The following is a 17,198-nucleotide window of genomic DNA, read 5'->3' on the forward strand; positions in this document are numbered from 1 at the left end:
AAAATATATTCTTTAATTACGAAACATATTACTAAAAATTACAGCTTACATTGATATACATCTATTATAGACAGTGGTAATAATACTATAATATTAATTTATCATAATACATGGTAATACTATATTTTATTTCAAAAAATAATAGTGCCATTTCTTTATTTACATAGGTATAATCTATTATTATCTATTATTTTGTTATCTCAGTCAAAAATAGTGTCATTTCAATTTTTAATAGAGGGGGGGGGGGTAAGAGCAAAAGTTTTGACGAGCCCATATAACCGAAAAAAATACAAACTAATATACACTTCTGTATATTCAAATTAAAACATTATAAATACTTAATATTATTGTAAAAATAATTTTCTAGCACAAACTCAATACAAATATATATATCTATATATAAATATGTATAAGTATTATTATATAGAAAATTAGTCATGATTTTTTACCAATAACCGACGTATTGTGTTGCTTTTAAAATTAAGCAGGGGCAAATGTCATCTTATAAATCTTCCTTAAATGCCACTGATTTTTAGTAGAATTATGATGATTCAATGTATATCAAATATATTATTTAGTTATTAGTTTTATATTTACTTATTTAATATTTAGTATCTACTCGACTTCTTTAAAAAAAAAAAAAAAAACTAGTAGCACTGAACAGTAAAGTAGTTACTTACATACTTCCTCCCTTTGAAAACAAAATATTTTTACGTAATGTACGTGTTAAAAAGGGAGAATAAAAAAGATATTATAATCCGCTACTATAGATGTCAACCGTTAGCTGGTCGGTCCTTAATCGCCACGCGGGCAAAAGGGGAAATGCAATTTTTCACTCATTACACCAACGATAACATTGCCCTGCCGGCGCCGGGATTCTTTTGTTAGGGGGAGTATGTTGAATGAGGCAAAGAGATGAGGGTTGATTTTAAATACATATTACACATTAACAAAGTACATAAGCGAAAAAAAAAATTATATCCTCATACGCAACACAAAATATAAATATTACTGTACATACGTATACGATTGAATCAGTATTTGTGCAGACCGTGAAATCATTATGAACGCGACTAGAGTAGGTGGTTCAACGACCCGGACAGGGAAAATGGGGGGCAATCTAAGGGGGGATAGCATTAAGGATAACAATGAGACCGAAACGAATTTTAACCGGAGCGGAGTTCGGAAAACACTGACCATCGAGGAGAGAATATTATTAAAGTCTGGCATCAACGCATACAACTACTGTTTACTACAATGGGGACTACTGGTCGTCATCATTAACTCAAGAAAAATGTGTTCTATGATGCAGAGGAATTTAGTGGAAATTCTTACTTACATACTCAACATGACAGTTATTTACCATAACTAAATATTTTCAAAGCTCTATTCTTAAAACGTAATAATTTTAAAACAGTTAACATAATCATACTAGATGTAAAACTATAATAAACCTATGCTTTTTACCGACAGATCTTGATAAATTCTAATATAATTCAGTTAAACTACAAAAGATTATTATAGCTTCGAGTTTCACAAATGAGAAATGGCCATATACTATAAAGTATAAACTATGGTTAGTCTTAAATACAAAAAAATATTCCGACAATGTAAAATTGAATGATAGTGAAGTTAGAATTTGTAAATTGTTCTATATTATGCATATTTAATTTAAATTTATTAATTATTTTATTTAAAGTATATTAAAAAAAATATAATAAATATTATTGATAATATCATTAGCAACATCTATTTATATTGTATTGTTATTTGAAGTGCATTTATAGAGTAAATATATTAATAAAATAAGAACAATTTTTAAACACTAAAATGTCACTTTTTTGTAATTCATTTGGATATTTTGTTTTTTTTTGCCATACTTGTTAACTATTATATTCTAAATTCTAACCAATCTAATCATAATGGATAATTTATACTAAGATTTATCATTGCTTATTTGTAAAAGTTTGAATTACAATTAATTATTCAGGGTATAACAAAATTATTTATTACGGCCTAGAATTAATCAAGATAAATCGTTAAAAAATTGTGGAATCCGGAAATTTATTGAGAGAATCATAATTTAGGGGTTTACCTATATTCGTACTTTACCGTTACACATATATTATACATACTTATACACACAACACATAATTCATTTTAATGTTTTCTAAAAAAAAATGTTAAAGGTGATAAATATGTAAAGATTTTACAATAAAATTTTTGATTTTCTTAAACTTTTTTTAATAGTTTCTTCCAGAGTTTCGAATTACTTCAGCCAAATATTATATAATATAAAATTGCATATTATTACATGCCTAGGTGATGTTGTGATTTACTCAGTTTTTATCTTGAGCAACGCTTTTGAATTTACATGAAATCAAATAAGTAATTATGCAATGTTCGTAAACAAAGTTTTGTTAAAATATTAAATATTTTTCATAAATTGAGAATCTCAATAACTAAGTACTTGAAATAAGGACGAATATTATACTTCATTACATAAACACTTATATTAACCATTGTCACTTTACGTGGGAATAATGTATTTCGTAGATATTAGTATTATTGTCATATTAGAGGTAATAACACAAATTAAAAAATTTGATGATTATGAGAAAATGTAACTATTATGTATAATGGACATTGGCACATTGTGAAAAATAAAGATTCACAAGTCATGACGTTCATTAATACTTACAACGTTTTGTCACGTACTTATACTTGAAGGACAAATTAAATAAATAACGTTTGTTTTATTCATGGTTATAACTTATTAGTCTATTTTTTTAAGTTTTTTTTTTTTTTTGTGTGCATTAGATTTATTTGTACAATACCCAAACGAAAATTTACATATAGGTGTAACAAAAGGTAAAAAGGCGCTATATAATATTTAATATAATACCTACTTTTTTTGAAGTTGGTTAAAGGTGTACTCATTTTGTCTAGTTTAATAAAGTTATATCACAATCAAGATAACTAGATAAAAAAAAAAATCAACTCATTTTTAAAACAACATATAAAAAAATGAATAATAGATAAAAATACTTTATCATCTAGCTTACTAGTAAAAAGAAATTAAAGTTAGTACCTATAGTAATACCATTAACTTATTAATATCCATAACTTAGTAAATAGTAAATATATAAATTACTACAGCAGATTTTTGAATTATAACGTATAAAGTGACCTAATTTGAAAAATAAAACAATTAAAACCTTATAAGCACCTATATTATAATGAGGTATATAGTTAAATGACACAATTAAAATTTTTTTTTTGCATTTAGTAAAATTATTTTTCTTGTGTACATATATATAATTTTAAACTTGAATAGAGCAACTACATTTATATTACTATAATTTTTTATTACTTGGAGATAGCAGTACAAATTTTTAATTGGTCTGTAGTTTGATTAGTATTTTACTAATAGCAAATGTATATAGGGCAATTTTTTTTAATTTGCAATCGGCGCATACAATAACAAAATTAACAAGTGATTAAAAACTTTTAATTTTATCAACATACCTTTAGGTTTGATCAAACCGATTGGCTCGTCGGGCGTATCTACATCAGTCTCGGGACCAAAATCACCAGTATCTTGACCATATGACGTGAGGGTTTCAGTTGCGTTTCTCGGTTCCATTGCTGTTTCCATTATTATAGCCCTTCTTTTGGCTACTAACTGCTTGGGATCCTGTAGAAATACCGTTATCACTGAAATATTATCCTTAGATCCTTGTGCTTTAGATTTGAAAACAAGCTTATTGCAAACTTCGGATACGTTACCTGTAATAAGAAAAAAATCGATTATCATTTATGAAATTTCAATAATTCTAGTACAAAACATATCAATGGTCAAATAAAATAAATTGGAATGGTAGGTGAAATTTTGTTTATCCAACATAATTAAAATATTCATTATTTTTTTAAAAAGCTTTCTAGAAAACCACAAGCTACTAGGTATAAATAATTTTAAATAATCATTAAACCTTATATGATCTATCAATAGGTAAGGAACTAACGTTTTTATTGTTTTTAATCTTTTTTTAAATAATATACAAGTATTACACAAATAAAATAAAATAAAGAATTCATAGGTATAATTGTCTAATCATAATTTAGTGTCCTCGTTAAACTTTAGGCAGAATATAATTTGTCTTAAAAAATCAAGCTTATAGCACTTTGTCAAAAGAATTATTAAGCAAAATCAATTACTTATTATTATTATTATTATTATTAGTTAACAGTTATTTAAATAACAATTAAGGATATTTTGTTAGGTATTTAGAAATTAAAAATATTGTTCAAAAATTATGTAATTTTATTGAAAAACAAAAGTAATTTATGTTAACTATAGTAAAATAACTTTTAAATAGGTAATAATATTTCAATGAATAAGTAGACCAAAAGCAATTTCGACAATGCATCAATTAGTCTACATGCATCCATGGTATATTTAATATATATGTATAATTAGTCGTGTTTTATTATGCTTAACACTTTAATGAACATTAGCGTTATTAAAAACATAATTTATCGAAATTAATGTCAAGAAATTATATGTTCTTATTTTTTTGATAATTAATACTTATTATTCTAATTTTAATTTAAGTTTACATTTAGACGTTTATTTTCTAATTAGTTGCACTTAAATACACAAAACGTTTAGGTAGAGCTATGTTGGACGATTTCTGCAGAAGAGTAAACCACTAATGTCGGTAAAACAGTTTTAGAAAATATGAAAAGTTGGTATTCATAAATTAATTAGTGTTTTATTTAAATTCAATAAAAAATCATTAATTATCATACATTTTAAAACTATTAAGATGCAGATATATACCTACATTTTTTTATGACAAAATAAAAAAAAATATAAAAAAAAAAACAAAATTATTTTATAAATAGAACTCTTGCCGTAATATTTTAAAATAAATGCAATTCTAATTTTTTATATTTCCCTAACCGAGTCACCCATATCATTGATTAAATTTATAAATGTATTACGTATAGTAAGTATATTAATAGGTATATATAATTCCTAAAGACTAGATAACTATTAACAGTAGCCAGTAGGTAGTAAATACATATCACATAAATCAATAGTACAATTAGAAGCAGGTACATAATATAATTTAACAATATTTATTATTTTAAGTAAAGTGTAAGCTAATATATCTATAAATATTATACTATTTATATTGTTTTAAGGTACATTTCGGATCACATAATAATGCATATAGTAGCAAAATAAAATAAATACATAAAAGTCAAAAGGGTGTGCTAAACAAACTTCCGTATATATTATTAATATTTTATCTTATTTTTGTTGGTCAACGATAGGCGAGTTTCCAATATACGGTATTTTAAAAGAGGGTGGAGATACTTTATGGGCTACTGCTTACTGTCGAATAAAACTGTATAGCGTTCAGTTTCTCTAGGGAAATTTCTCAAGCTTCATTCTACTATTTAATATTAAAACATCAATTAAAGTGCTGAACTACAGAAATATAAACTTATTACCTCTTAATTAACACATACGTTTTTTTCTCATAAGCTTATAATTTACAAGAGCTCCATACATTTGTAATAATACGCAAGCTTTAATAACTATAATTTATATTATGTTTAATGCACTTCTATAGATACTAATTTATCTGACACTGCTGGGGTCTGATTAGAGTTTATAGTGTTATTTATATTATTTCGATAAACGTTGAAATGTTTCGTGTTCGTATATTGTTATTAGTTAATAGGTATTAACTAATAACAATATACGATAATGAAAAACATTTAATAACCTTTAAATTAACTACAAGTAGACATAATATACAGTATAATGCATTATATATAATTTAAAGATATATTATACTACTATATCTAAATTTTAATGTATATATTAATATTTAACTTTCATAAAAGCTAAAAAGTAATACTAAATAAGATTATGCATGAATATTCTGTTAAAATTGGGTTTTCATACGGCTAGGTTATGAAAGGCAATAAATTATATTTTATAGTTTTTTGGAATTTTTTTTATGATATCCGTTACATGAGATATTTTTATTTTTGTATTAACAGCAATAAAAACTTTCCTTTTAAAATAAAGTAACTCATAAGTATTGGTAAATTGTTAACTTAATTGTAGTAACCGAAATTTTTTTTTGCGAGCACCATAAATTAGTTGAAAAAAAATTATCACTTTGCTGTATAGTCAATCGTACCTAAAAAGTAAGTCATTGTAACCGATAAGTTAAACTTGAATTTAAAGATATATATATTATCACATACGAAAAACTATTCTAAGCGAAACACGGTTTATCAGCCTCTATATTTTTTAAAGATTTTTATCATATGTTTAGGTATATTACTAAATGTAATTTATTTCCCACCATATTTTTCTATTCGTAATACAGTAGGTTTAACTGTAACTAATATTAAAATATATATATATATAATATAATATTAATAGAATACTGTGATTAATCCATAACCTTGCTTATAGCTTAGAAATTAGAAGTCATTACTACGTACCATTAGGATGTTGTCAATAGATTCATTGTATAAACAGCTTAAAATCAGACTAAATATTTTGAGAATTTCACTATGCAGAGAAACTAGAAAATAATATTATTTTTTAATTAACTACAAAAAAATAAATATATTTGTTATTTTTTATTCAAATATTCAATTTTGTATTTAAACTTTAAACTTAAAATACTTATGAACAAATTACTAGTATTTATTTTAAAACTTAGCTTTTAAAATTAAAAATATATGCATTTTTAAATACGAAATAATTTGTAAACTTTTGTGATTTTGACGAATTCTGTCAACAATTTAACTTCAAATACTAATAAAAAAAAAATAATAATTGTATATTTTCAAATTTTAATAAAAAAACGCATGTGCAACTTTAAATTACATTTTCAATGAATATATAAATTACTATAATTATATTATTTAGAGGCAGAATTGTGTTTAGTGGTAATTTAAAATAACACATGAGACTGGAATACCGGCAAACGGTGTTCCAGCTTGTTGCGATTTGGCAGCAGACAGACACAGGGCGTTTGCTCAGGAATATTGATCCTGTAGTCGTACGAACTAGTCGTCGTTATACTCGTAGTGGGCTACGCCCTGTAGACGTCTGTCTGGATCGACGGAAAATAATGATAGGTTGAAAATTAAAAGTTTAAACGAAAGTATCATATGATCAATTTCTGTTAATGTTTCTATGTTAGGATAGTTATTTAGATTCAGTTGAACAAATACAATTAATATAAGATTTGAAAATCAAATTAAAACCAATAAACTGAAATATATTTATGACAATATAAGGTTTTTAACTAATTATACTTGAAGATAAAGGCAAAATGCTTCAACATTTTTAAAATATTTTTTACATTTAATATATTTAAAAAGGTAATTTCTATTAGAATATTTGAATAACCAAATATTTTATAACACAACTTTTTATTGTTTAATATAAGTATTTGTTTTTTATTAAATCATAACAAAATATAATTTTAATATATTTCTAAAATAAATGTATAATTTACATGATATGCAATTAATACGTTTTTTTGATTAACTTAAATCAATAAGATTGATTATATATTTATTTTTTTATTGACCAACTTGAACAGCAAAGTCCAATAATTACATTATTTTTTTATACAGTATACATACAATATTATACATAAAATTATTATTTTGTTAGTTACTATTAGATAGTAAAAGTATTAGTAACTATAATATAAGCTGTGGAAGTTTTCGGGATATTTTCAATTTTGTTTTATCCAAAAAGACAACAAGTAATATTAAAAGAAAAATTAAATTTGTAAGACATGCCTCCATATACATTTTTATTTTAAATGTATGTAGAGATTAGAATTTTTTTATTATATTTGAACTTCTAAAACTGTAAATTACGAAAATTAAAAAAACCCTACTAAAGGATTTGAGAGCTCTACATTTTGCTCAACTAATTATCATAAAGTATTATTAATATTTTCATTGCATAAAATAAACGATTATAATAATAATATAATTATTATTGTTAAACAACCCGAAGAATATGAAACAGATAGTCGTTTAAGTGACTAGAAACTCAAAACCATATATACGAATAATAATTAAGCAGCGCTCTTAATTAAAAATAATAGTTGTAAGTACCTTATTAACTATGATCTACGTACATATTGTATACTTATTTGTATAGAAACACAGGAATGTTACTATCATAATTAATATTTAATGTTGTTTTAAAATATAATACACCGTGTACCTATTAACATTTAAAAAATTGACTTGTATTATGTTCACGTAAAATTAGTTAGGTATAACTACGTACCTATAAATTTTAGTTATATTTATTTTGTGAAATACTTAAAAAGAAAATATTTATTAAAAATAAATTATGTCAAAAATGTTGTAATTATGCGAGAGAAAATGAGAAATTTTAAATCACAATAATTATAAATTATAATCATATTGACACTTTATTTTAATATATATCTTCATTTATGAGAAACTTATTTTTTCAACATTACTTATGAACAAATGAAACAACTAATAAAAATTAAATTTATTGTACGAAAAATAAAATAAATTATAGATCATAAATACATAAAAATTGGAGACATTTATAATATAGTCACAACTCACAGTAAACAGTTTTAAGAATTTATATTTAAAACATAATATATTATAGGCATGGTGAAACTTTTAAAAACTTAAAAGATATTCTAATTAATGCACTGTTCATGTATTAGGATAATTAATAATAATTCAATTTAAATTTTAAATATCATAAGTTGTTATCGAATATTATAAAATTTAGAAAAATAATAAATATATTTTGAAAAATGTTTTTCTATAAAAAAGGAAACAACCAATTTTTTAATTAAGTTTTAACATGTCACTAAAAGTATTAATTTATTTGGTACATAGTATATTGCTTAATAGAATTCGTCCATGCATAGTTTAATCTTATAGCTACTTTTACAATGTAAAAAAAATTATACTTCTGCTTATATACATAAGTTGAAAGTAGAACAGTTAAATTATTAAGATATATAAGTTGATTACAGTTATCTATAGTACAAAATGTTGAAATGATAGTTGAACATTTTATATAATGAGCTATTACTATTTATTGTTATTTTTTTGTGGTGTCTGAATATCATAAATTGTGACTATAAATAACTGTATGAATAATCGAATGAGCAAAATAACAGCATGCTACTGGATTACTAATTACGTACATCATTTCTTATTATTATTAAAGCCAATACATAAGCGCACGGAAGTCAAAAACCCATAAAATTAAGATGCATTGTAAGACGAACTAGATAGTATTTGACTGCTTTCATATAATATTATGTACACGGATGGTGGATATTAAGACTTCGTAATCCTTTCACCATTATTAGAAGTCGTTACACACCGGGAACGAACCATTGTTCTGCAGATGGAGAAAAAAAACGCTACTGACACATTAGGTTTATTCTGAGTTGTGTCATTGGTAGTTCTTTCATATAAATACATTGTATACAATATACATATTTATGTGTTTCTTTTTTTCATTAATAAAAACTAGATTATTTTAATACATAACACCTGTAATATTCGTTAACGATTTCGTGAACATTCAGAGATCTCGTAATGACGTGGTCCAACACAAATATTACGCATTTCCGAGAAAAAATTGAACCGTACGCTAAATACTTGAATACAAGCCACCGAAAAACATTATAGATATCGTTAAGAAAACAAAAATAAAACACAACAAATACGTATTAAACTCAAATGCATAATATGACTAATAAATATTATGCATAATTTATTTTTAGAATTTGGGTATTTTGACGATTACAGCTACACTATTGTGGATTCATGAATATTATTCAGGATTAATGCAATAGTGACAAAAATGATGATAGTATAATAATAATAATAATAATAATAATAATAATAATAATAAATAATAATTACAACATTACGTTATTATATGGAAAACTTATCGAGATCCCACCTTGATGCAAAACGAGAATATTATTGAAGTACGAGTAACGCGAATTAACACTGCTCTAACGTAAGAACAAATAGCACACTCCCGGACGATAAACACGCACTGAAAATCCAAACACCGATCGCAATCTATGTAAACCAAGGATTTTTACTGTACGTCGAATGTGTAGAAAACAAAATAAATTTGTATATGAACAATTGATAAAATACGTGCACGCTTTTTGCCGACTAGCGCGAATAGCGTTTGGTGACCAACTGCAGTATGCAGCTGCGGTGAGCAGCCGACGTCGCGGTCGTGACGGCCAGACCGTTGCCGGCACTTCGCCGCCGCCAGCGCCGGGCCAGTGCTGCCCGCGGCACGGTAATAACGCCATCGTCGTCGCCCCATCGTCCGCCCGTTCGAGAACGGCCGACGAAGGAGCATTTGCGAGGGCCGAGGGGCCAACAGCTGACGCCCGGCTGCTGGATGTCGGGTGGCTGCAAATCCAGAAAACATCGAGATACAGATGACGGCGAACTGAGCATTTCCGTCAGCCACCCCGCCAAGACAACAATCACGATTCAAGACACTTTGGTTTTTTTTTTTTTTTTTTTTTTAATGGAACATAAACCATGATTTTATTGCGATAAAAATATTTATCGTGCGACATTCGTCATCGCCGTGCCCATCGTGGTGTCGGCAACGGTAATAACCGCGTACAAGATACGTCTGTTTCGCGGCACTGTGACTTATCGTTTCGCTTTTTAGATTTTTTCTTCTATCTGTATAATAATCGTTTTTCTTTTCTGTTTAGTCATTATATCGCGCACTCCACAGCAACCTTGAACGCCGCGCCGTCGATCGTATTTTGTGGCGAAAAAAAAATCGTCTCCGCTCGATTTGTATACGAATTACGAGACCCGCCCGTGAGTCATCCTATTACCAGACGGCGCTGTCTTTCTTGGACGACGACTATAATAATAATAATTGTTGTAAACAACTTTTATCGGTTCGCTTCGTCAACCCGCCAATCCCACCACAGATATCTCATCACCGGGCGACGTATTGTGTCTGTCGAGTACTCGAGTGTCGATCGAAGCGGCGCCTCTACCCCTTCCCCCCCGATAGGACGTGCTGTTTACATACATCAATATTCAATATATCAGACCATAAATGATAATAATAATAATAATAGTATATTATATTACATTGTTTACGCGTGTGACGATCATGATATTGTCGACTCGAGTGCGGGTGGAGGTGTGGTTCGAATTCGTCGAGTTTTCGTGTCTATCATTTTTTAAACTGTCGACGGTTTGGTCGCGAGAAACGTCCCCCGCGTACTTCTCCAAAACATAATACACGTAACATAATATTACGAAAATCAATACGCCAACAGGCCAACTGCCGGGCAATAAGGCATTGGCTGGTCAGTTATTAGATTTTTTTTTAACCGGAAATGCCGCGCGTGTTCACCGCGAATCCAACAACGTGCTTTCCCCGGGCGAATGAGCGTCATTATAATAATTATACACCTGGGAAAACATATAACTTTTTACAGTAAATATCAGGTAGCGATCAATAACCAATACATACTATATTGATTGAAAGAGAAAACTGTCGAAAAATTTCACGATTTTAAATGTTCATCCTATGTTATGTGGGGATAACCTTTTATCAGCTATCTTCGTGGGGTACGGTTAGAGACTTCCAACTCTAAATATTCGACTATTAAAATTCGCGTTTACTAGCAAAAATTTAACTAACCATATATTATATAAATTTACAAAATTATATTAAATTTAAAAAACTCCAAGTCATTTGTAAGTAGGAATTAAGACAACTAAAAAATTTGAATAGGGTGGTGTTGGGATTATTTTTGAATAACTGGTGATTATTTGGATTATTTGGTAAACAAACAACAAGGATTCATTTTAAAATTATTGAATTTCCATAATCACTGAAATCACTAATGTAAATTACAACTAAAACTCAATAGACAACTATAAAATTATTTTTAAATTAACATTTTTAGGTCAAATTATGTTTTTATATTTTGCAATATATAAACCCATCTATTAAAATACTAACAACATTAAAAAATTATGTTTATGTGAATATAACTCAAAAGTATTTGCATTCTAATGTCAGTTCTCAATTTAATTACAAATATAAAAATGAAAACTAAGATAAATGTTACAGAACTTTTACTATTTCGTTATACGCTTTGAATTTAATACTTTTTTGAAATTTATAATTATGTAGTATAATTTTTCGAAGAATATTACAATTTAAGTACCTGTTAAAATTTGGTTTTATTGTATATCTTAACATTTTTTTAAAATTAATCAAGTTTTTTCTTAATTTATAGAAGTACAACCTATATATTTTAATGTTGTTGTTAATTTTAAACATAAAAGTGTCGACAGTAATCAAATTTAATTTCAAGAGAAGTGGTATTGATTTAAAGATTCATAACAGTTTTATAAATACTTTTTAGTTTTATTATTACAAATGTTGAATACAGAAGTTATAAAAGATATTTCGATACTTAGAAGTTAAAGGATTATTTGTGGAATCGAAGAAATTGAATTCTCTACTTCCAATATTTCTACATATATTTATTATAAAATGGCACAAACCCATGAAATTTACAATATAAAAAACAATCTTAAAATAAAATGTAACGTCATCAAGTCAATAATGGGATTTGTAAGATACACATATACAAGTATCTAATATAGCATACAAGTTAATCACCATTTAACTATAGAATATGACTATATTAAGTCACGAAAACCCGACAACGGACATACATTTTAGATTTTAATTAAATATTTTAATAGTTATAATTTATAGTTAATAAGTTTATTTTTTATTTTTAGATGAACTATTTAACACGCAAATAGTACAATAAACATGCCAAAAATGCATAAAAAATGTCAAAATTGACACTACTACGTTTCACAATTTAAAACTTTTTATTTATTAAAATTATACATTATATAAATTACGAAATTTGGAAACTGCACCTTTAAACAAAAATTCAAAATGTTAGTAAATAAGTTTAACTTTTATTTTAATTGGATTAATAGTAATATAATATAAAACATAAAAATATATTACATTAATGTTGTACATCGAAGGGAAAATATAAAAGACACGTGTCTGTAGCCCTTTATACTCAGAAAATAGGGATCAATACATTTATAAAATGGTTCATAAATAATGGACATGTATAGTTTTCAGGGGGATATAACTATTATTGGACAAGTGTAAAATTTAAAATAAATAAAATATTATTTAACAGCTTTACTAACCCTTTGTTCAAACCATGTATAAAAAATGAAATAGTAACAACGTTATGTCATATGACTAAAATAGATTTTTACTAAACCAAATATGGCACATATAATCAAAACAATAACGATTAGGTGCAACATAAATAGATTTTTATGGTATTAATTTACTTAAATAAAGCAATTAATTTAAAAAAGTTATTTATCATAATATATCCTTTTATATTGTTGTAAAACAACTAATAATAAAAATTAATAAAATACGATGACTAACAATCTCTAACATTAGTAATTACCTTTCTAAAATTATAATCAAAATCATTGACATGGAAAATAAAAAACGAATTGTTCAGAGCATATTAACATTCATAATTTATAATAATATTCAAATATATAATACTAAGATTCAATTTAATTTTTCAAATTTACAAAATATTTGTAAGTACATAAATACGTGGTATACAACTTAGAACATAACTTAATACAAACTTTAAAAGCAAATTATTTAGAGACAAAAATAATGAAATTTTATAGTTAATATTTAACTAATTTAAAATATTAAACTACTATTAAGTGCTCTTAGAAAGTTTTTTGCTATCAAGTGTAGACTGCTGAAGACTCTACTATAAAGGAATTTCGCTCAACAACCTTTTTTAAAATATTTAAAATATTTTATGGTACGCTTTTTTATGTATCTATGAAAAATAATATATATATATACAACACAATTAATGCATACAAGCTACAGCATACAGTTATGTTAAAAAAATTAATAATCGTGTGAAGTGTAAGTAGAAATTGTTTTTTTTTTTTAATACGAGCATTATTATAGTTAGTGTCTATTAATATTGAAAAATAAATCCATAATATTATTAACTTAAATATAGTGAGCAATAGGCTATAATTTTATTAATTATAAAATATGGTTGACCAATAATATGATTGTAACTGTCATCTTAACATGAGACCTATGAATGCCACTATAAATATAATTTAAAAAATACTTCTTTTCATTTTTTATTAGCATTTATATGATTTAAAATAAATTTGAATTGATTAAAATGGAATTTAACAACAACAAAAAAAGACATAAAATTTATATTTAACTATAAATTAATTATATAATATATTATATTCAAAAGGATCTTTATATTTATCTTTATAATATATCCTACCTCGTTTAAATAATAATATTGGTTTTCTTTAAGATGTTCCAATTGATAAATACGGACACAACAATCGTAAAAATAAAAAAGGGGGCAAGAAACCATTAAAAATATATTATTTTTTTTTAAACAAAAATGTTGGGTTACAGGGTTTTTATATTAATAAAGATAAGAAATAAAACTAATTGAAAGTAAAAAAAAAACTTTGAAAACAACTTTTTAGTACAGCATACAAAAAATAATTATACTTTATTTTTTATGTGGTTTATTTAATAATATTCATGTTTTAAATGAAATATTAAAATTTATAATTATTATTTAACTTAAAAATCAAAAAAAAAAAAAGAAAAGAAAAGAAAATTATGCTAAAAGTTACCCAATTTACTGAAATAATTCAATAAGTAAAATAAAGAAAAATGTAATTAATAATTAATAACCCAATATAGATATGGTTGGTTAAATAATGTCAGAAAAATATCTTATAAAAAGACCAAAAAATTATTATAGATAAGAAACTATGTATGCTATTTACGTGTAGGTGTATATATATATATATGATAAAATATATAGTTACGCTTTTGTATAGTATACACAAATTTTGTTTGTAAAACCCTTTATACTTTGATTTAATACAAGCTATTACTTGTTTTGTGTCAGGGGGTGATTTGATAATTTAACAATAAGGTTCCCTTCCTGACTTTAAACAAATTATAACCACAGATACCTTCCGTAATATTAAATATATAAGGTTTCTCTATCGTATTCAGGTCGGTGTTATGTTTCATGGCACTACAGACAACAATATCCACTGCATCCACTATACAGCCTAATGGCGACACATGGCAACTAGTGTTCAACGCGTGGAAATGAGTGGATCGGTTGACATGATCTTGTTGATATATCACGTCAGTTGTTATTATGATAAATATTTTATTGTTACGACTGTTGAATAAAATTAAATGAGCAAACTTTTATGCAATTGAAATATACCCGTGTGTAAAAAACCGCGATAGAATCCGTTACGTCAACTACAGAGTATTGGCCGCTATAATAACGGTACACATATAAGAAAATAACAATACATAAATAATCTAATCTTATTTGAGTGACTAACATAAAACCTAGATAATTCAACTACCTAAAAGTAAAGCCAGTTTTTTGTAGTGCATTATTTTCTATAACTCATAAGTTAAGCCACATAAAAGTATATTAAAATTAATTATGCATCTAATAATTTATTTCTTGATAAATACTCGTATTATTGTAATTTGACCGATAATATAAGATATATATTAAAGTTTAATATAAAATTGTTATTATGTGTTTGAATCTATAATGTCGTCAACATTTAAACTTTAATCACCGTCAATAACTTATATAGCTTTAGACTATTTATTTTAATTCTAGTATAGTATTTTATTAGAAATCTTGAATTAAATTTTCAGGATTTTACACAAAAAAGAATAATAATGTAAAATCTAAACAAATTTGAAAATGTTAAATGTCAAAATAAATAAATACCTAGCAAAAAGCCAATTTATTATTTCGATTAAATGCTAACATAATAACTTGATGAAAACTTGAATTCTTTAAGTTATTCATTTTCAAATGACAATAAAATAACAAAATCTTTTTCATAAAAAAAAACTGCGTAAATATTTTGGTTTTACTATACCTAACTTTATTCTCCTGATTATCTTGAAAAATACTAAGAATATTTTTGATCTCCAATTTCTAATTTCCTACCAAAAACTATTCTCAACAGTGAAGATTGAAATATTTTTATTGTTTTAAAAGGTAATCATCAAAAAATAAGTCATTATAAAATCAACCGTAGATCGCTTCGTTTAGAACCTGGAATATATTTTTATACATATAATAATGTATATTACGAGTACAATTTAAACATAAATTGTTTTCTATAGGCAATTATTTTAAAATATATAAATTTATATTCACGTACACCTATACAAAATACCAAGAAACTTCGGGAAAATAGTTTGAAATATTAAGTTTAAAATTGATGTTCATATTATAACACAATGTAATCTAAATAATATGCAAATGTAAATAAACATTTGAAACAAGAAATTTTAATAAAATAATTAAAAATATGTTAATATACTATTGTACAATAGAACTATATTTGTATGTAAACTACTTTCGCTAATTATAAATTTTAATTATTGGATTCAATTAATTTTTAATTTGATAACATAAAAAATAAACAATTATATATAGTTAGGTAATTAAAAAAGGTATTATACTGGTATAAAGAAACTAAACAGATATTTATACTCGTACATATAATATAAATGTATTAGCTGATATATATTGTTATTATAATAATATAAAATATATGGGTATCTTCCATTATTGCAAAAATTTAAATATTTCATTTATCATAGATTCTGAGCAAACAAGAAATATATTTATAAATTTTATGATTTTAAAATAATTATTGGTTGCTTTAGTAATAATAACCATAAAAGTAGCTCTGCAGCTTTAAAGTAACTTCCTAGTGTATCTCGTAATTGAGTAAGTCGCAGTAAATTATGAAATAAATATGAATTTAATGATAAATAATTGTGTGCGAAAAGTGATTCTAAAAAGAACATATTGTCAGCAACTATTTTTAAGGATATTTTATTATTTATAATATTGATATTACAATTTATTTTTCTATTGCTAAGTAGTACAGAAGTTTGATTTTTTTGG

General features: G+C 25.3%; 1 protein-coding gene across 2 annotated transcripts in view; it reads right to left on the reverse strand.

Annotated features, from left to right (window-relative positions):
- LOC112596476 overlaps window positions 1-17,198 on the reverse strand; it is a 38,913-nt gene that overhangs the window by 8,498 nt on the left and 13,217 nt on the right. For both annotated transcript variants that reach the window (XM_025342176.1, XM_025342175.1), the window contains exon 8: window positions 3,529-3,789. In XM_025342176.1, coding sequence (XP_025197961.1) covers window positions 3,529-3,789 — 261 coding nt within the window. The remainder of the gene's footprint in view (window positions 1-3,528; window positions 3,790-17,198) is intronic.

This window comes from Melanaphis sacchari, unplaced genomic scaffold (assembly GCF_002803265.2).
Source record: "Melanaphis sacchari strain LSU unplaced genomic scaffold, SCAv2.0 Contig31_pilon_pilon, whole genome shotgun sequence".
Classification (NCBI taxonomy): Eukaryota; Metazoa; Arthropoda; class Insecta; order Hemiptera; family Aphididae; genus Melanaphis; species Melanaphis sacchari.